The sequence below is a fragment of the Balaenoptera musculus genome, chromosome 6 (assembly GCF_009873245.2).
Source record: "Balaenoptera musculus isolate JJ_BM4_2016_0621 chromosome 6, mBalMus1.pri.v3, whole genome shotgun sequence".
NCBI lineage: Eukaryota > Metazoa > Chordata > Mammalia > Artiodactyla > Balaenopteridae > Balaenoptera > Balaenoptera musculus.
In genome coordinates, this window is record NC_045790.1 from 109,993,042 (window position 1) to 110,012,466 (window position 19,425).

The window sequence follows — 19,425 nt, forward strand, 5'->3', positions numbered from 1 at the left end:
TTAGAATCAGAGGAACTTAAATTTTTTTTTTTTTAATTTTTAGTTGCGTTGGGTCTTTGTTGCTGCGCGCAGGCTTTCTCTAGTTGTGGCGAGCGGGGGCTACTCTTCATTGCGGTGCACGGGCTTCTCATTGCGGTGGCTTCTCTTGTTGCGGAGCACGGGCTCTAGGTGAGGTTTCAGTAGTTGCAGCACGCAGGCTCAGTAGTTGTGGCATGCGGTCCCTAGAGCGCACGGGCTTCAGTAGTTGTGGCTCGCGGTCTTAGTTGCTCTGCGGCATGTGGGATCTTCCCGCACTAGGGGTCGAACCCGTGTCCCCTGCATTGGCAGGCAGATTCTTAACCACTGCGCCACCAGCGAAGTCCCAGAACTTAAAATTTTTAAAAAGGTTTTAGTTGTGGTAAAGTACACATAAAACTTGCCATCTTAACCATTTTTAAGTGTATAGTTCAGTAGTGTTAAGTACATTCACATCGTTGTACCTCCAACATCCAAAACTCTTTTCAGCTTGCAAAATTGAAACTCTACACCCAATAAACATTAACTCCCCATGGCCCCTCCCCCAGCCCCTGGCAACCAGCATTCTGCTGCCCGTTTCTGTGAATTCGTCTACTCTAGGGACCTCATATGAGTGGAGTCATACAGTATTTGTCTTTTGTGACTGGCTTATGTCACTTAGCATAATGTTCAGAGAAACCCTCATACACTTTAAAATTTCAGTGTGTATTTCTACTTTTGTTGCAGACACATATGAGAGGAAATCAGTAAAAGAGTGTTTTAACACTTAATATTTATTTTCATGGGTATAGAATAATTTGCCCATTTCACATCTACCGCGTTCAACCATTTGAGCATTTCTGCCCATCAAGTGCAGTTTATACACTTTCACAAACCAATTTCAGTTAAGAGGAAGTAAAGTTTACGTGATTATGGTTTTTACAGTATCACCGAAGGTCAGATAGTTGCACATACAAAACCGCCTTTTTTAACAAAAGAAACCTTTTATTTGAGAATGGTTTTAGATTTATAGAAAATTTGCAAAGATAGTACAGAGAGTTTCCACATAGCCCACACCCAATTTTTCATGTTATTAACGTCTTAGTGTAAAGGGCTCCACCCTCACACCTAATCACCTCCCAAAGGCCCCACCTCCTAATACCATCACATCAGGAGTTAGGCTTCAGCATATGAATTTGGGGGGTGAGAACATACAGTCCATAGCGGCATCCCTGGCCCCCAGATCAAAGCCCACCCTCCTGGAGATGTTCTATACTTGAACATTAAATGCATATTTATGGAGTGCCTGCTGTGTATGTGGCACAGTTCTAGGAATTAGAGATACTGAACACAGCAGACAAGGCCCCAGTCCTCCTGAAGCTCTCAGGCAGGCAGGAGAGATGGACAATAGACAGGGAAACAAACAGGGTGACAACAGAGTAGGTGACCAGGTGGGAGGAAGAAGGGCTACTTTAGATAGGTTGGGTGGGCTTCAAGCTGAGGTCTGAATCTTAGCAAGAGTTCAGGCAGAGATGGAAGCAATCTAAATGTCCATTGACAGATGAATGGATAAAGAAGATGTGGTATATATATACAATGGAATACTACTCAGCCATAAAAAAGAATGGAATAATGCCATTTGCAGCAACGTGGTTGGACCTAGAGATGATCATACTAAGTGAAGTAAGTCAAACAGAGAAAGACAAATGCCATATGATATCACGTATGTGTGGAATCTAAAAATAATGTTACAAAATGAACTTATTTACAAAACAGAAATAGACTCACAGACATAGAAAACAAATTTATGGTTACCAAAGGGGAAAGAAGGGGGAGGGAGGGGTACATTAGGAGTTTGGGATTGACATATACACACTACTATATATAAAATAAACAACAAGGACCTACTGTATAGCACAGGAAACTGTATTCAATATCTTGTAATACCCTATAATGGAAAAGAATATGAAAAATTATATCTATATCTGAATCACTTTGCTGTACACCTAAAAACTAATGCAACATTGTAAATCAACTATACTTCAATTAAAAAAAAAAAGAGTCGAGGCAGGAGAATAGAATGGGAAAAGGTCTAAGAGGAAGGCAGGAGCAGAGCACATAGGGCTTTGTGGTCAGAATGAAAAGGGTAGATATTTTCCTAAGGGCTTTAGGAGCCATTGACAGGTTCAAAGCAAGACCAACATGATCCAGTCTGCTGTGAAAAGACCACCTGTCTCTGTTGTGGGGAGAATGGATCAGGGAGGACCAGGGTGGATGCAGGGGACTCCCTGGGGACTGCTGTGGTCATCCATGTGACAGGTGATGGTGGCTTGGATTAGGGGGTGGCCAAGGAGATGGAGACAGCTGAAGAGTTCTTGAGTGTGTTTTGGAGATGGGGCCGGCAACCTGTTGATGGGTCAGAAGTGGAGGCTGAGGGAAAAAAGAATACAGGACAAGCCCTAGGTTTGGGGCTAAGCAGCTGGTGGAGGATGGCTCCACTTCCTGAGATAGGGACCTTGGGGGAGGAACACATTTGGAGAAAACAATCCAGACTTCTGCTTTGACCGTGTAGGTGCTGAGACGTCTGGTCAACAGCCAAGTGGAGATGTCCAATGTGCAGCCAGATGCAGGGGCTGGAGAGAGAAAGTCGTCAGGGGCCCTCTCACTCAGGGAGAGAGGACAGAGAGAGAGGGGGTCTAGAATGGAGACTTGGGGTCGTTCAGGATTGTGGAGGGGGTGACAGGGAAGATGTGGCAACCAAAGAGGCTAACACTGGAGAGGAAGGAGGCCATCTAGCCAGGGGACTGAGCTCCAGGTCAATACACAAGTCCTTCCCCGGCAGCTGAGAATCCAGAAGGGAGGCGTCAACTACTTACAGTAAATTCAGAGTGTGGACACGAAGGCTGAAGAATAAATGCTTACTGGCCAGGTGCTGCTTTGGGGTGAGGGGGCTCACACTTTTTTTTTTTTTTTGCTCACACATCCCTTTGCACGTTTTTAGATTAACATAGAAACTTTTCGTTATAAGTTTAAGTGGTTGCAAAAGACACAATTTCCTGTCTATTGTAAGCATGGACATTTTAGGGTAACATTGTTACTTTGTTCTTCTAGGTCTGCTCAATGGAATCTGAACGCCATAGCAGCCTTACCTGCCATCATCCATTTATAAAATGCATGCACAAGTCAGATGTTTACAATCAGTTTTCGGTACTTGAACTCACACTTTCCCCATCAAATGTCATCCTAATGAAGTGTACTTTCTGCCTAGAAGTCGTTTATCAATCATTCTACCTTATTTCTCTGCAACAAAGATATGTATATACTACAAATTAAAACTTCATATAAAAGTTTTTCTGGCGACCACAACGCTCTAAGTGTTAAAATATTTCTTTTGGATTGCTGTGTATTAGTACACGGTCAATCAAACCAACATAAATGGGATACAATTTTTTTTCATAAATAATTATTAAACCAAGAATTAAGATTTTATGGAAAATCTATCTATTAATGAGATGCATGGGGTTCTCTCTCTTTTCTTTTTCCATTTACTTCGTGTATCCACTGGGGAAAATTACTGAGTGATTTTTCTTCTTTCCAGGGGGCCAGAGGTAAGAAAGGGGAGGTGAGAAAGGAACCTGCAGGAAGCTGGGCCACTGGGGGCTTGCTCAGGGAGGAAAGAGGAAAGAAGCTGCGTTTCCACTGTATAGCACAGGGAACCATATTCAGTATCTGGTAATGACCTGTAATGAAACAAATCTGAAAAACTGAATCACTTTGCTGTACACCTGAAACTAACACAACCTTGTAAGTCAACTATACTTTAATTAAAAAAAAAAAAGAAAGAAAGAAAGGAAGGAAGGAAGAAAGGGAAGTACCAGGAGAGACTGTTTAGACCACTAGTGTTTGAAAGGAAACGTTGTGTGTCTTTAAGGATTGTATATGGTGCTGGAAGGAATCAATGGCGTTCGGATCTGGAATTACAAAAGCTCAGTAACTGGTATTTATGACTCTAAAGATAACACAAAATACAATGTCCTGCAAGAAACGAGAAGGCTGGCACTGAACAATGGAAGTTCATCAGAGTCCTCATCACCCCCCCCACGCCCGCCCTCCCTCCTCCTGTTCCTTCCCCATCGGGCCCCTCACCTCCCCAGCCGCAGCGGCTCCTCCCCACCCCCACCCCACCCCCGCGATTCTCAGATTCCTTTCCCTCCCTCCTGCTGCCCCTGCTCCAGTTCAGGCCGCGGTCTTCTCTCCTGGAATACTGCCCCAGCCTTGGACCCAGTCACCCTGCCATAGTGTTGGCCTCTCCAACCCCAATACAGGGCCAGAGTGGTCTGAACAATCACGTGCCCAAAGCCCTCCTGGGGCTCCCTTCTGGCCCCAGGATAAAGCATGGCGCAAAAGGCCTTGATGATTTGGCCCCTGGCTGCCATTCCAGTCTCTCCTGTCTTCACAGTCCAGCTGCCTGAGCACCTGGGGCTCCCTGTGTGCCCAGCTCCCACTTACCACCAGCCACAGGGCGTACTACCCCCCGCCTGGAGCGTTCACGCACACCACCTTCACCTCTCCCCTCTTCACTTGCCCCAGTCCCCTTGGGTAATTTTTACCCATTCTTCAGGTCAAAACTGAGACATGGAGGAGGAGAGCCTTCCCCGACCTGCCCATTGGGTGAGGTGCCTCCTCCGTGCATCTCACATCACAGCACTGACCGTGCTGGTCATAAACTGTCCGTTTGCCCATTTGTCTCCCTCACTAGACTGACAGCTCTGTGAGGGCAGAGACTGTGCCTGTCCTATGCCCTGCTTTATTTATTTATTCATTTAAATAATGTTTTTGGCTGTGCTGTGGCATGCAGGATCTTAGTTCCCTGACCAGGGACGGAACCCGTGCTCTCTGCAGTGCAAGCGAGGCGTCCTAACCACTGGACCGCCAGGGAATTCCCCTGTGCCCTGCTTTATCCCCAGCATACGGCACTGGATCTGACACAGCCGGTGTTTGTTAAATATTTGTTGATACACTGGCTGATGAGTGAACTCAACCAACTTTGGCAAAGCCTGGGCCAGCGTTCCCTGAACAAACCCAGCAGCCATCGTGATCTTTGATCTGACCATGTCGTTCCCTGTGTGAAACCTTCTGTGGCTCCCTATTGCCACCCAAACAGAGGCCTTCCCCTTCCAGTCTCTGCCTAGCTCTCCATCCTCATTCTCACCAGCCTCCACCATGTGAAATACTTGCAGCTCCCCAAACTGCACAGCCTGCATATTCTGTTCTCTGCCTAGGACATCCTACTCCTCAATGTTTGCTTGGCTACCTCCTTTAATTCTCAGTTTAGACTGAGAGCGTTCCCTGCTCCATGGCCTCGGTGCTTCTCTGACCGCTCACTATTGGCCCTTGCCCACTGACTGCCTCCCCCAGAGCCTAGAAGCTCGAGGCGGGGGCGGGCAACCCCATCTCCTTCCCTGCTGTCTCCCAGCATCCAGCAAGGGGCCTGCCTTGTAGCATGCTCAATGAAAGAATGCGCTTCTGGGTTTGACTGTGCACACCAGGGCACGTCTGCCTTGGTGTAGCCCCAGCGCTCAGCCTCGGGCCAGGCAGCCAGAGCACTCCGCAACTGTTTCAGGAAGGCAGGCAGGATGGGGAGACTTGAGAAACGCTCACGATAGCTCCAGGGGAAGTGAAGGGAGGGATGACAAAGCAAAGTGTGAAGGATCTGAGAAGCTCTTAAGAAAAAGAAACCGTAAAAGCTAGCCGTGCGTTTCACCTGAAGCTGAGAGAGTCACTACCCCTTTCCGCGGCTCTCACAAAGACGGTGGCGCAGAGCCACGCCCCTCGCCAACAAGGCCTTCCCACGGGGCGGGGGGCCTGCGGGGCGGAGGTGACGCACGGACCGGAAGTCCGTCCCCACGCTCGGCCGCCCGGGCGGCCCTAGCAGCGGCTGTGGCTGCCTGCGAGCTGGGCGATGCATCCGTCTGGGCTGCTCTGGGTCGCGGCGGCGCTGCGGCTGCTGCTGGCGGCCCACGTGGCGGCGGCGTTCGAGCCTATCAGCTTGGGCATCGCCATCGGGGCCGCGTCGGCCCTCACCGGCTACCTGTCGTACACGGACCTGTACTGCCGCTTCGCCGAGTGCTGCCGAGAAGAGCAGCCGCTCAACGCGTCGGGTACGGCGGGTCTGCCCCGGAGGGGCTCGAGGGGCGCGGGGGACAGACCCCCGCGGGCGTCAGCGCCCCGCACCCCGCGCTTACCCTGAGGTGGGGTGGGAAGGAGGAGGGGTGGCGCCTCGGCCCGGACTCCAGCCTCGGAAGCCGTGTCTTCGGAGACAGATTCTCCGGATCGTGGGGCTCTGCCCAAGTTCCTTTCTAAAAGTTTGGATTCCTTGGGATGACAGTAAGAAGAAACTGAAAGCAGCAGCCCTTCGGCGCCATGTCACCCCCGTTAAGTAGTTTTCAGATGTGCAGCGTCTGCCCAGGAAGCCCACATTTGGCCCTCGGTTTTCTTACAAGCCGGAAGGGTGGGCTGGGGAAATAGCAAGCAGCTCAGTCAAGAGAGGGCCAATCCTTGGATGAACGAACACGTTTAGCTTCCTTCTCTAGTCCATTTCCTTGGAAGTGGCGTCGTGTGACTGCAGCCCGTGTGGTTCTGCCTCAGCGCTAACCCTGGGGTTTGGCAGAGACCCTGCTGGACCACTTGCTAACCTGTGCCTCTCACTTTGGCCAGCTGGGGAGAGTGCTGCTTTTCTGGTGCACGTTTAATGTGTATTTTTCTCTCTGTTCCCGGGCTGGCTCCTGCAGCCCTCAAGCTGAATTTGGAGGAGAAGCTCTTTGGGCAGCATCTGGCCACAGAGGTGATTCTCAAGGCGCTGACCGGCTTCAGGAACAACAGAAATCCCAAGAAACCACTGACTCTTTCCTTACACGGCTGGGCTGGCACGGGCAAGAATTTTGTCAGCCAAATTGCGGCTGAAAATCTTCACCCAAAAGGTCTCAAGAGCGGCTTTGTCCACCTGTTTGTGTCGACCCTGCACTTCCCTCACGAGCAGCACATAAAACTGTACCAGGCAAGGAATTCTGTTATCCCGTCCCCTGGCCTCTCGGACCCGTCCGGGCGACCCGCTCCCTGACTCCGGCCTCTGTTTCTTTCCTTTGCACTCCAGTAGCCCCAGGCCCCTGCACACTTCCCCCACCCTGGTAACCCTTTGCCATTTGCAGAGCTCTCCTGCAACTTTTTTTTCTCGCTATTGCTATGTTAAGTCGTCCTGTAGGGCTTGCATTTAAATGGACGTGCTTGTGAAAGTAGTGTTCCTGCTGTTAGGTGGGGACTGAAATGAGGAATAGAAACTGAACAAGGAAGTGAAAGTGGATATTTGCCCCATAAACTGTAAGACAGGGAAGACTACCAAAAAGAGAGAATGATTTTCTTATTTACCAAATTCTGTCATAAATCCCTAGAAATACAGGAACAAACGCTTTTCGTGAAATGTCCATCTAGGTCAGCACCTTTGTTCACTGCACCAGTAAAAGGCAGTGGTCTTGGGATGCTGTGCCGGTCTTAGTCTAGTTTCTTATTCCTCAGTATACCTGGTAAAATTAACGTGAGATGCCCAGCCAGGGGGAGATGAAAATTACGGGTTGGTTAACAGTGAAATGATCAATATTCATGTATCTTAGACCCTGATACCTTTAAAAAGTCACATTTGGCACGTCATTTGAGTTAGGAAAACACTTATTTGCATTTTAGCACCTATCTCTCTGCCAGTTTCCACTTCTTATAGATGAAGTTTTGGAAAAGCTCTCAGCCAGTGAGTGGAGGTTAGGGTGTGATTTTCTTTGTTAAACCCCAGAGAGCTCTGGTTTTTCACCTTCCCGACCATGAGGAACAGTGGAGCGCTTCTCCTCCCCTGGGCATATCTTCTGAGTCCCTGCATCCTATTTCTTTTATGGTTGGTCTAGGACCAGTTACAGAGGTGGATTCGGGGTAACGTGAGTGCATGTGCGAGCTCCGTGTTCATATTTGACGAGATGGATAAATTGCACCCGGGGGTCATTGATGCAATCAAGCCGTTCCTAGATTACTACGAGCAGATTGATGGCGTGTCTTACCGGAAGGCCATCTTCATCTTTCTCAGGTCAGTGGGAGGTGTTTCTCCGAGGGCACACAGCCCTTCATTCTGCCAGGGCTAGAAGAAGGTCCTGGCAACCTCAGCAGGTCCCAGGGACAAAAGTGCCAGCCTAGCAAAAGTGACTTGCGGACTTCTTTTACTTTGGGGTTGCTAGTGTCAGCATGGCACAGAGCAGGGGCAGGAGGAAACGAATGAAGGAAATAGTTGCTGATAACAGGTAATTTCATTACTTGCACATGTTGTCTCTGAGGGTTATAAAAAGTTGTAGCGGGCTTCCCTGGTGGCTCAGTGGTTAAGAATCCGCCTGCCAATGCAGGAGACACGGGTTCGAGCCCTGGTCCGGGAAGATCCCACATGCCGCGGAGCAACTAAGCCCATGCGCTACAACTACTGAGCCTGTGCCCTAGAGCCCGTGAGCCACAACTACTGAAGCCCGCACGCCTAGAGCCCGTGCTCCGCAACAAGAGAAGCCATGGCAATGAGAAGCCCACGCACAGCAACGAAGACCCAATGCAGCCATAAATAAATATATATTAAAAAAAAAAAAAAGTTGTAGCATTACACACCAAGTTCTGAAAAAGATTTTCAGTTCCTGAGGACAGGTGCTATTTTTTGTCTAGTAGCAAAAAAAAAACTTAGTAAATATTCCTTGGTTAAGAATAAAACTTAGAGAAATATCACAATCTGATTCCATATTAGAAAACTCATAGTGTTTCCTGATGATATGTGACATTTGTAAGAAGTCATTACAACCCTTTAATACATATAGGCTGGCTTATATATTCGACTTTGAAACAAGCTGTATAAGGACCTCCTTGGCGGTCCAGTGGTTAAGACTTCGCCTTCCAGTGCAGGGGTGTGGGTTCGATCCCTGGTCGCAGAGCTAAGATCCCACATGCCTCGCGGCCAAAAAACCAAAACATAACAGAAGCAGTATTGTAACAAATTCAATAAAGACTTTAAAAATGGTCCACATCAAAAAGAAAAAAAAGCTGCATAGAAACTCAAAAAAAAAAAAAAAGAATAAACTTAGAGCAGGTACGTTTCCTGATTAGAGAGAGAAGTCTTTTTATTTTTAATTAATTTTTATTGGAGTATAGTTGATTTACAATGTTGTGTTAGTTTCTGCTGTACAGCAAAGTGAACCAGTTTTACGTATACGTATATCCACTCTTTTTTAGATTCTTTTCCCATATAGGTCATTACAGAGTATTGAGTATAGTTCCTGTGCTATACAGTAGGTTCTTATTAGTTATCTATTTTATGTATAGTAGTGTGTATATGTCATAGACAGAGAAGTCTTAATGTGTGATTTTAATCTTCGTTTCTTTGGCAAACTCAGCAATGCAGGCGGGGACCTCATAACTAAGACGGCCCTTGACTTTTGGCGGGCAGGGAGAAAGAGGGAAGACATCCAACTGAAGGACCTGGAGCCGGTGCTGTCTGTTGGAGTCTTCAATAACAAACACAGTGAGTGCCTCTGGTGAGGAGCCCTTCACCCTGCCCGCAGTCACCCTGTCTCTAAGCCTTTCACGAAACCACAGAATCTGCTCGCCTCCGTGCCTTGGTTGAAGTAGGGACTTTTTCGGAGGGCATTCTATTCTAGAAGCTAGTTAGCAGGGGTAGCCAACCGATCCTTACATCAGGCTTGACAAAGAGAATCTTGAGGGCTACAGACGTGAAGAATGTGCTGGGCCCTGTCAGAGCAGCGAGCTTGGCCGGGTGACAGGGACAGTTATAGGCGAGAAACCCAGCTGTGCCTTGTTTCCCAGGTGGCCTGTGGCACAGCGGACTGATAGACAGAAACCTCATCGACTACTTCATCCCCTTCCTGCCCCTGGAGTACAGCCACGTGAAGATGTGCGTGCGGGCAGAGATGAAGGCCCGCGGTTCTGCCATCGATGAAGATGTCGTCACCAGAGTGGCAGAGGAAATGACGTTTTTCCCTAAAGACGAGAAAATCTACTCAGACAAGGGCTGCAAGACTGTGCAGTCACGGCTGGATTTTCACTGAACTCTTACCCAGGTGGGGTGAGACGCGGCTGGGAGCCCAGGGAACTCGGGGCCTGGCCTTTCCAAGCACTTTTGAAGACCTCTTCAGGGTTTGCACATTTGCACCCGTGGACTTGCGGGATATGGAAGGTTCTAAGGGTTGATTTTTGAAATGATGCTCATCTGTTAAGGCTGCTTGTCGTTTTGCAACAGGACAGCAAGCCAGCTGTTCACTGTGGTTGAAGATGAACTTGTGAAGTCCCTCCCCTCCCCTGCCACTACCACTTAACTGACCTTGACAGAAGTGCCTTGAAAACAGCTGTGTGAGTGAGACCAAGGACTCTTTCTGACCCAACGGTACCCACACCTCAGAAGCTGAACTGAAGGAGTCCGAGGGCCCCGCTGCAACCCGGGGAGCACTGGATTTTCACCTGCCAGAAACATTCTTCCGCTCTAGTTCTTTTTCTTTACAGAGCGCGTTCACTGACTTGAAGTATTTTCAGGTAAAATCGGCGGCACCTTCAGGCACAGTGTCGTGTGGGATGACCTGGGCCCACAGGCTGAGCACGCAGCTGGGGGAACCGCCTGTGTGTGGCATGGGGGCTCCACGCCGGGGCCCTGCAGCCAGGCGGGACGGGCAGGACCTCTCCGTCTGTCCGTGGCTTTGCTGCTGCTGACAGCCCTGGTCATGGAATTCCTTCTCCCGATTCTCACTTGGTACTGATCGCAGCCTTCCTTGTATCACTTCTACTCCTTAACTTCAGCCACGGCTAGATGTCCCCCCAGCCATATCATCCCTAGAGTCGGATCAGAACGCGACTGTTGGCTTTGAGTTTGAGTCCTTGGTTCCCACGGTGAAATGTTTGTCTGTTACAGTTTACACGTGGGTCAGTCTCTCACTTGACTGCACAGAACCATTTGAAATCCGTAGGACAGAGTCATTCTCCACGGATGACGCGTGCCGACTGAACGGTCAGCTTGCAGGTTCTCGTTGCCGAAGTGGAAGTATTGGACACTAGAAGTGCTCGAGTTTTCAAGGATATGTATATTTTTTATAATGTTCTTACTTCTGAATCTTAGATAATAGAAATATGGGACATTGCTCATTTTAAAACATGGGAAGGAATAAATTCCTTTATTCCTTTATCAGATACTCTTAAGGTTGTGGCTGATCCTGGGTGTCATCTGAGAATGACACCCTGTACGGCAGCGTCAGACTGGGCTGCCCTGGCCACTGGGAAATACGACTTCCATTCCAGCCAGTGTGAATCGTTCTATCTTGTAGTTGCAATGCAACTGCAGACATGTAATGAGAACATGCAGCTTTTTTCTATATAAGACGTGGCAGAATGAATGTTCCTCCCACGTGGCAATGCCTTATAGAGGGTCACACTTAGTCTTTAAAAAATGCCAAGGTGAGGCTTAAAATTTTTAGCACATGTTCTCAAGTTGGAGCTAAGTTATGTTTCTTTTGTCACCTTTTGGGTGTCTGGTCGGGAGGAGATAAGATTTTTTGTTATGATGCAATAAACTCAACACGTGTTGGCTACCTTTGGACTGCTGTTACTGATTTGTAACTTGAAAAGGCCACAGTTGCTCATGGCCCAGTCTCCCCACCCCATGTAAGATGTAGACAAACTTAAATTGACCTACTGAATGTCAAATAATAAAGCCTAAATTTTATCATGTGAGATGCCACTTGCAGATTTTTTTTCTGGTTTGTTTATTTGGTAGCTCTGAAAAGTTTGAGCTTAGAATAAAGGCTCTTCAATAACTCAGGTGGCTTTAGGCTCACCGTACCCTGGACACGCTGGTTGGCATTCTTTACCTCATAAAGAATCAGTATTTTTCTTAGGGACTTCCCTGGTGGTCCATTGGTGGAGAATCTACCTTCTAGTGCAGGGGACATGGGTTCGATCCTTAGTTGGGGAACTAAGATCCCACATGCCGTGGGACAACTAAGCCCGCATGCCGCAATCAGAGAGAAGCCCGCACACTGGAACTAAAGACCCAACGCAGCCAAAAATTAAAAAAAAAAAAAAAAAAAAGTATTAGACCTTAAAAAAAAAACTTACCTTAAAGGCTGTTATCCCCAAACAAACACAAAGTTAAATTGGATTAGATGATGGGTTCTACTCCATCGAATTTTCATGGATGAAAGTATCATCAGAAAGAGCTGGTCGTCTTCCTAACAAATATATTCTCCTAAAATTAACGTAGGAAGGAAACTGAGGCGCTAAAACGTGACTCACGGCTGCCATTCTGAACCTGACCAAGGCCGAGCTCAGACCAGGACACCTACTTGCCCGGTCTTGCCTGCCCTGAAGTGGTAAATAATGAAATCCTTGTTATGTTAACCAGATTTCAGTTTAATCCATTAACCTGGGCTCTTATCTTTGACAGTGATTTGTTAACACCAACTCTTCCCAGGACTGAGGATGGAGCCCTTTCTAGAAAGCTGAGACCCTCTTCGCCATCACGTCACCCAATCCTGTAATTTCCCGGTTGGAGGTGTTCGTCCCATGAGGCTGCCCTTCTCCGTCTGGGTCTCAGGCTAATGTCGCTTCTACTTCACCCCACGCTGCCCCATCTCAAAGACTGAACTTTCCAAGGGGAGTCAGGGGACCCCTGTGTTCCCTAATTAGGGACTCCCAGGTGCTGGGGCTGCCATTTTCAGATGAATGGTTAGCCCTAATCCGTTACTCCTGGGGCCGTGACAACAGGCCAGCTTCAGGTCAACATCAAGCACTTTCCTACGTTCAGTGCTGCCTTAGGGGGCCTGGGTGGGTGGGTAGCCATGAGGCAGAGGGGTCCAACCCGTCTTCTGTGCCTGCTAGAAACTGCCCCTGCAAGCAGTGTGCAGACGCTCATACCCCACAGCAGCCCTCGTAGGCACATAGGTGTGTTGCACAAAACAAGGCATGTTTAGGTTCCGACACTGCTCTGTACTCCTGCCCAGCTTCTCAGCGGGAGGTATGTCTGTAGACTTGAATGAACTCCACAGCTGAGTGTCGGGAGCTCCATGGCCCCCCTTGACGGAGTGTGACACCCCGGGCAGCTGAGCAAAGAGCCGGAGCTGCCAAGATCCTCAGAGTCCGTGTCACACTCCCCTCCATTCCAGCCTGGGCTGCACTGTTAGGTCTAAATTCACAGCTTAGGGACTTCCCTGGTGGTGCAGTGGTTAAGAACCCGCCTGCCAGCGCACGGGACACGGGTTTGAGCCCTGGTCCGGGAAGATCCCACATGCCGTGGAGCAACTAAGCCCATGCGCCACGGCTACTGAGCCTGCGCTCTAGAGCCTGCGAGCCACACCTACTGAGCCTGCGTGCCACAACTACTGAAGCCCGCATGCCTAGAGTCTGTGTTCCACAACAAGAGAAGCCACCGCAATGAGAAGCCCACGCACTGCAACAAAGACCCAATGCAGCCAAAAGTATAAAATAAAAAAAATTTTTTTAATTAAAAACAAAAGCAAGTGACGTGAATGTTTAAAAATGAATGAATGAATGAATGAATATATAAATAAATAAAATTTATTAAAAAAAAAAAAGAATCCACCTACCAACGCAGGGGACGCAGGTTCGAGCCCTGGTCTGGGAAGATCCCACATGTTGCAAAGAAACTGAGCCCGTGCGCCACAACTACTGAGCCTGTGCTCTAGAGCCTGCGAGCCACACCTACTGAGCCTGCGTGCCACAACTACTGAAGCCCGCATGCCTAGAGTCTGTGTTCCATAACAAGAGAAGCCACCGCAATGAGAAGCCCACGCACTGCAACAAAGACCCAATGCAGCCAAAAGTATAAAATAAAAAAAATTTTTTTAATTAAAAACAAAAGCAGGGCTTCCCTGGTGGCGCAGTGGTTGAGAATCTGCCTGCCAATGCAGGGGACACGGGTTCGAGCCCTGGTCTGGGAAGATCCCACATGCTGCGGAGCAACTAGGCCCGTGAGCCACAGTTACTGAGCCTGCGCGTCTGGAGCCTGTGCTCCACAACAAGAGAGGCCGCGATAGTGAGAGGCCCGCGCACCACGATGAAGAGTGGCCCCCGCTTGCCACAACTAGAGAAAGCCCTCGCAGAGAAACGAAGACCCAACACAGCCATAAATAGAAATAAATAAATTTTTAAAAAAAAAAAAACAAAAGCAAGTGACGTGAATGTTTAAAAATGAATGAATGAATGAATGAATATATAAATAAATAAAATTTATTAAAAAAAAAAAGAATCCACCTACCAACGCAGGGGACGCAGGTTCGAGCCCTGGTCTGGGAAGATCCCACATGTTGCAAAGAAACTGAGCCCGTGCGCCACAACTACTGAGCCTGTGCTCTAGAGCCTGCGAGCCACAACTACTGAGCCCGAGTGCCACAACTACTGAAGCCCATGTGCCTACAGGCCGTGCTCCACAACAAAGAGAAGCCACCGCAATGAGAAGCCCGCGCACCGCAACGAAGAGTAGCCCCCGCTCGCTGCAACTAGAGAAAGCCTGCACACAGCAATGAAGACCCAATGTGGCCAAAAATAAAAAAATAAATTAAAAAAAAAATGTATTCACAAATCGTACACAATTTTACTGTAAGATGGTAGCTGTTTGCATTAATAAATAAAGACACTGTTCTCAGCATCCTGGGGGGCAGCTGAGCTTTCCCAGAGGTTTGGGGAGTTCTGATTAAACATAATGAAAATTAGTAATCAGTGAGGAAGGTTTTAAGAAAATATGGCAAAACCTGGTACAGATCATGTGGCTCATTTAGGAATGGAAAGCAGAGAAGGGCCTTTGCAAAGCTGACTGACCGGCCAGTGACAAGCTGCAGATGCTTTTCTTTCGAGGAAATTCTGTTTCTAACAAATTGTTCATGACATTACTAAGATCATTCCCACAGTTCACAATGCTACTGTGATGAAAACTCTTGGGGAGGACATTTAGGTCTTGTCTGTGACGGGCCTGGGTGTGTCCCCTTACACACTTGTCCTTCTATAAACACTTACTGCCCTTGCGATGGTCATCCTGGGACAGATCGGCTCGCTGCTAGAGCCTCCGTCCCCAGTACAGTGACACCATCCTACAGAAGACAGGCCGAGGACTCAGGCTTTTTAGCAGTAAAGACACCACAGTGTATGTTGTAATGACAGGAACTTAAAAAAACACACAAAGCCAACAACTTAAGAGTCTGAAAAGTTTCTTCATAATGTTAAAAACCATTTTAAATAAAATTATCACATTTTCAGTAAAACTGATTCATCCTTCCTTGAAACAGAAACACTTGAAATTAAAACATGATTTTTAAAAAATCATGAGGCCTGGCACAGGTGAGCTGGGGGCTGGCTCCTCCTGCTTCTGTAGGCTCTGGGGCTGTTTCCATCTGTGATGTGTCACCGATGGCCTGCAGGCCCTGCTGGATGAAAATAACGCCCAGGGAAATGCCTGTCCTGTCACACCGGAATAATTCATTTTACTCCTCTTCCGGGACCAGAGCGGGGATGCGGGAAGCGACATCTCTGGTGCCATCAGTCATCGTAGTAATAATCTAACTTGGTGAACACAGTTTTGCAGCCTTTGTCAGAGAAAACTCTCTCCTCTTTGGGGAAAAATGTCATCTCCTCGGCCACTCTGCTTACAATGTCCTCGTCAACTTCGTAGCCTCGGGACTGCATTTCGACTCGGATGCACATTTTTAGGTGTTTATATTCCAGGGGGAGGAAGGGAACAAAATAATCAATGAGATTTCGGTCAATTAAGCTGCTGTGCCAGAAGCCACCTGGGGAAAAGAAAAAGGTGCTGTTCATCCACTGTTCACCCACCTGTCCACCTATCCACACGCCTCTGCTGGGTGTCAGCCATGAGGTGGAGCCCCGCACCTGCCCTCATGGGGCTCACAGCCTAACGAGCAGTCAGACTAGGCAGTGAGCTCACCCAGGGCAACCGCGAGGGGCGACGCTCCTGTGAGAGCCAAGGGCAGGGTGATGCCGCAGTGGGCAGGAAGGCCCCTCAAGATGTGACCTCTGAGATCTCAGGCGGGTACCCTTCCTATGCATTTATTAAAATTTTTAGATACGAAGAAAAAAAGGATCTGAAGTGGGAGAGGGGCTCACCACCCACCCTGGAACAAGCAGGCAGGCCGAGTAGAAAACGGAGCAGGTTCACAGAAAGTGAAAGGTGAGAAGAAGAGTTCCCAGGGAAGGACCAGCACTCCCGCATCTTGGAAATTTGCGACTGGCCGGGGTTCCAGCGGCTGGGATTAGCAACAGGGTAGAGACCCACTGCCGCTGCCGGCAGGTCCCAACCCTCCAGAACGTTTGGGGGACCAAAAGCTAGAATCCTCAGTAATGTGCGAAGACCGCGCTCTGTTACGGCCACAGGGCTCACACTTTCCCTGGGTGAGGCCTGCCTCTGCCCAGTCTCGGGTCCTCCGAGATTCTCGGCCTCTTGACCCTCCCACTTCCCCTTCTGAGACGACGCAGCACCCATTGGATCACACTCAGCGTTTCTTCATGAGGACGGTTCCCCTTCCGCCTTGCCGCTTCACCCCTGTGCCTTAATCCCGGTCTGCCTCTGACACCAACTCCATCCTGTATTTTCCCCCCACACCACCAAGCGGTTCTCTGAGCCCACCTGCGTTCAGCTCAATTCTGATACTCTCTACCTGGAGGCTCCGTCAGATCCCACAGGTTAAGGACTCAGCCCCACAAGACCATCCCCTCCTTCAGCCACCAACCGAAAGTTCGGGTTGTCACCCGTGCTTCTGAGGTTCCAATGACCCCCTCCTTGGGTTCAATTAATTTGCTAGAGCAGCTCACAGAAACTCAGAGAAACATTTTCTTACTAGATTACTGGTTGATTATACAAGGATATAACTCAGAAACAGCCAGCTGGAAGAGATGCACAAGGCAAAGTACGTGAGAAGGGGCGTGACCCTTCCATGACCTCTGAGCGCATCACTCGCCCCAGATCTCCACGTGCTCACCAACCTGGAAGCTCTCCACACCCTGTCCTTTAGGGGTTTTATGGAAAATTCTTTACATAGCCACGGTTGATTAAATCACTGGCCATTGGCAACTGATTCAGCCTTCAGCCCCTCTTCCCTCCTGGGAGGTCTACAAGGGCTGGAGACTGAAAGTTCCAACCCTCCAATCAAGGGTTGGTTCCCCTGGAAGCCACCTCCCACCCTGGTATTTTCCAAAAGTCACCTCATTAACACAAACTCTGATGTGGTTGAAAGGGGTTTGTTAGGAATATCAAAGACACCATTATGGCTCTATCACTCTGAAACTCCAAGGGTTTTAGGAGCTCTGTGCCAGAAAATGCGGATGAAGACCAAATATACTTTTCTTACTATCAATCACATCTGGGGTTTATTCTTTTCTTGCCCAACAGTGCTTTGCACACAGCTGGTGCTCAATAAACATCTGACAGCCCGGATGCGGTGGAGTCTGTGGCCGTGGGAAAGAAGCACACCGAGCGCTGAGCAGCAGCAAGCCGGACAGCCCTGGGCAGCTCGTCTCCAGCAGGCCTGCCCTGTGCCAGGCGCGCCTGAGGCCCGAGGCAGGGGATGGAGCAGGGCCAGGCGGACGTGGACCGGCCACCCAGTAAACAGACGATTCCAGGTAGCGCCGGGGCCTGTGAGCACTGAGCTGGGGCCATCAGGCAAGGAGAGCAGAAAGCTCATCAGCCAGGGAGTCAGGACGACAAGGACCCGCCACACAGGGGCCCCGAAGAGTGCTCAGGTGGAGCAAGTGACTTTACAAACCACCGACCGACCACTGACCGACCACCCCGCAGTCCACATCCTCAGCCTGACCCCCCCCGCCCCCGCCCCGGAACTGCACTGGAACTTCAGCCGCCTGCCCCACATCTCTGCCTTCAGACGAGTCATCCCTTGCCGGACACGTCCCCCTTCATCTCCCACCCTCTCTGCAAACCTCCTCCTCCTGCAGGCCGGCCCCTAAATGGCAGTGCCACCCTGCCAAGTGCTCAGGCCAGATTCTCGATTTGTCTCTCTCATTCCCACACACAGTCCCTTAGGAAATCTTATTGTTTCCACCTTCAAATCCCAGTCAGACCGTGTCCCACCTCCCCCACGGCCGCCACGCTGGGCCAAGCCGCCAGCATCTCCCCCAAGGTTGTTGCAGCCGCTCCTTGCTGGCCTCCCCGTCCCTGCTGCCTTCAGTCTGTTCTCCACCCGGCAGCCAGGTGGTCCTGTTAAAACTAGGTCCGATCAGGGAACTGTCTGCTCAAAACCCTCCAGGGGCTCCCTCTTGCACTTGGAGCCAAGCCCAAGGCCCTCCTGTGGTTCCCCAGGCCTTCCACAATCTGCACCCCACCCCAAGCTCCACCTCTCATCTGACCTCCTGCCCCCTGCCTTCATCCTGGCCCAGGCACACTCCTGCCTCAGGGCTCTCGCGTGTGCTGTTCCCTCCCATGGAATGCTTTTCCCACCCGTGTCCACATGGCTCTCTCACTCCTCAGGTCAGCCCAGATGTCACCCTCACAGTAAGCCTTCCCTGACCACTGTATTTAAAACTGCAGGGACTTCCATGGTGGCGCAGTGGTTAAGAGTCCGCCTGCCAGGGCAGGGGACACAGGTTCGACCCCTGGTCTGGGAAGATCCCACGTGCCGCGGAGCAGCTAAGCCCATGCGCTACAACTACTGAGCCTGTGCTCTCGAGCCCGCAAGCCACAACTACTGAAGCCCACGTGCCACAACTTACTGAAGCCCGCGCGCCTAGAGCCTGTGCTCTGCAACAAGAGAAGCCACCGCAATGAGAAGCCCGTGCACCACAACGAAGAGTAGCCCCCGCTCACTGCAACTAGAGAAAGCCCGCGTGCAGCAACGAAGACCCAACACAGCCAAAGATAAATTAATTAATTAATTAATTTTAAAAATTAAAGAATAAATAAAACTGCAGCTCACCCTCGTCCCACGCCCCCCAACCCCTATTTATTGGTTTACTTTTTTCCCTATTGTGGGGAAAGCGGAAGATAAATCTCTACCTCTACGTAGATATGGGTCCCGGCATCTGACACGTTTCCTTACTTGTTATCATTAGGATAGAGACTCCACGAGAGTAAGGATTTCTGTTTTGGCTCACTGCTGTGTCCCCAGTTCTTGGACCAGTGCCTGACACCTAGTAGGTGCTCAACAAATACGTTGAGTGAACGAATGAAAGAGTTCAGCCATCTGCCTAAGGCCGGAGTCAGGACGTGGCTGAGCCAGGCCTGCCCAGATCCGAAGCTCATCCTCTGGAACCCTCTGGAACCTGCAGAGTGGGTTCTAGGCCAGAACCACTTGCTGTGGTATTCAGGGGCTGAGACTTCTACTG

General features: G+C 49.5%; 2 protein-coding genes across 5 annotated transcripts in view; one reads left to right on the forward strand and one right to left on the reverse strand.

The window, feature by feature from the left end:
- The window catches only part of TOR1A (torsin family 1 member A), a 53,224-nt gene that overhangs the window by 29,113 nt on the left and 4,686 nt on the right, over positions 1 to 19,425 (reverse strand). Inside the window, exon 5 of one of the 3 annotated variants that reach the window (XM_036854691.1) lies at positions 15,268 to 15,863. The exons of 1 other annotated variant lie outside the window; for it this stretch is intronic. In XM_036854691.1, coding sequence (XP_036710586.1) covers positions 15,613 to 15,863 — 251 coding nt within the window. In that variant the 3' untranslated portion in view covers positions 15,268 to 15,612. Of the gene's footprint in view, positions 1 to 15,267; positions 15,864 to 19,425 lie in introns of those variants that run through there. One more of the 3 variants, XM_036854693.1, reaches the window with a different exon arrangement.
- TOR1B (torsin family 1 member B) lies at positions 5,889 to 11,796 on the forward strand. Of its 2 annotated transcripts, none has more exons than XM_036854689.1 (5): positions 5,889 to 6,155; positions 6,786 to 7,051; positions 7,944 to 8,119; positions 9,456 to 9,596; positions 9,886 to 11,796. In XM_036854689.1, the coding sequence occupies exons 1-5, from the start codon at positions 5,957 to 5,959 to the stop codon at positions 10,016 to 10,018; spliced, it is 915 nt and encodes a 304-aa protein (XP_036710584.1). In that variant the 5' UTR covers positions 5,889 to 5,956; the 3' UTR covers positions 10,019 to 11,796. The 2 variants fall into 2 exon arrangements, with proteins under 2 accessions (XP_036710584.1, XP_036710583.1); XM_036854688.1 differs by having other exon boundaries at positions 5,890 to 6,155; positions 9,456 to 9,583.

Bases quoted from the DNA above. Each gene is read 5' to 3' on its own strand.
- TOR1B (XM_036854688.1), top strand. From the start codon at position 5,957: ATGCATCCGTCTGGGCTGCTCTGGGTCGCGGCGGCGCTGCGGCTGCTG. The intron at 7,052-7,943 runs GCAAGGAATTCT...TGGTTGGTCTAG, and splicing joins AGCACATAAAACTGTACCAG to GACCAGTTACAGAGGTGGAT. The intron at 9,584-9,885 runs GTGAGTGCCTCT...CTTGTTTCCCAG, and splicing joins AGTCTTCAATAACAAACACA to GTGGCCTGTGGCACAGCGGA.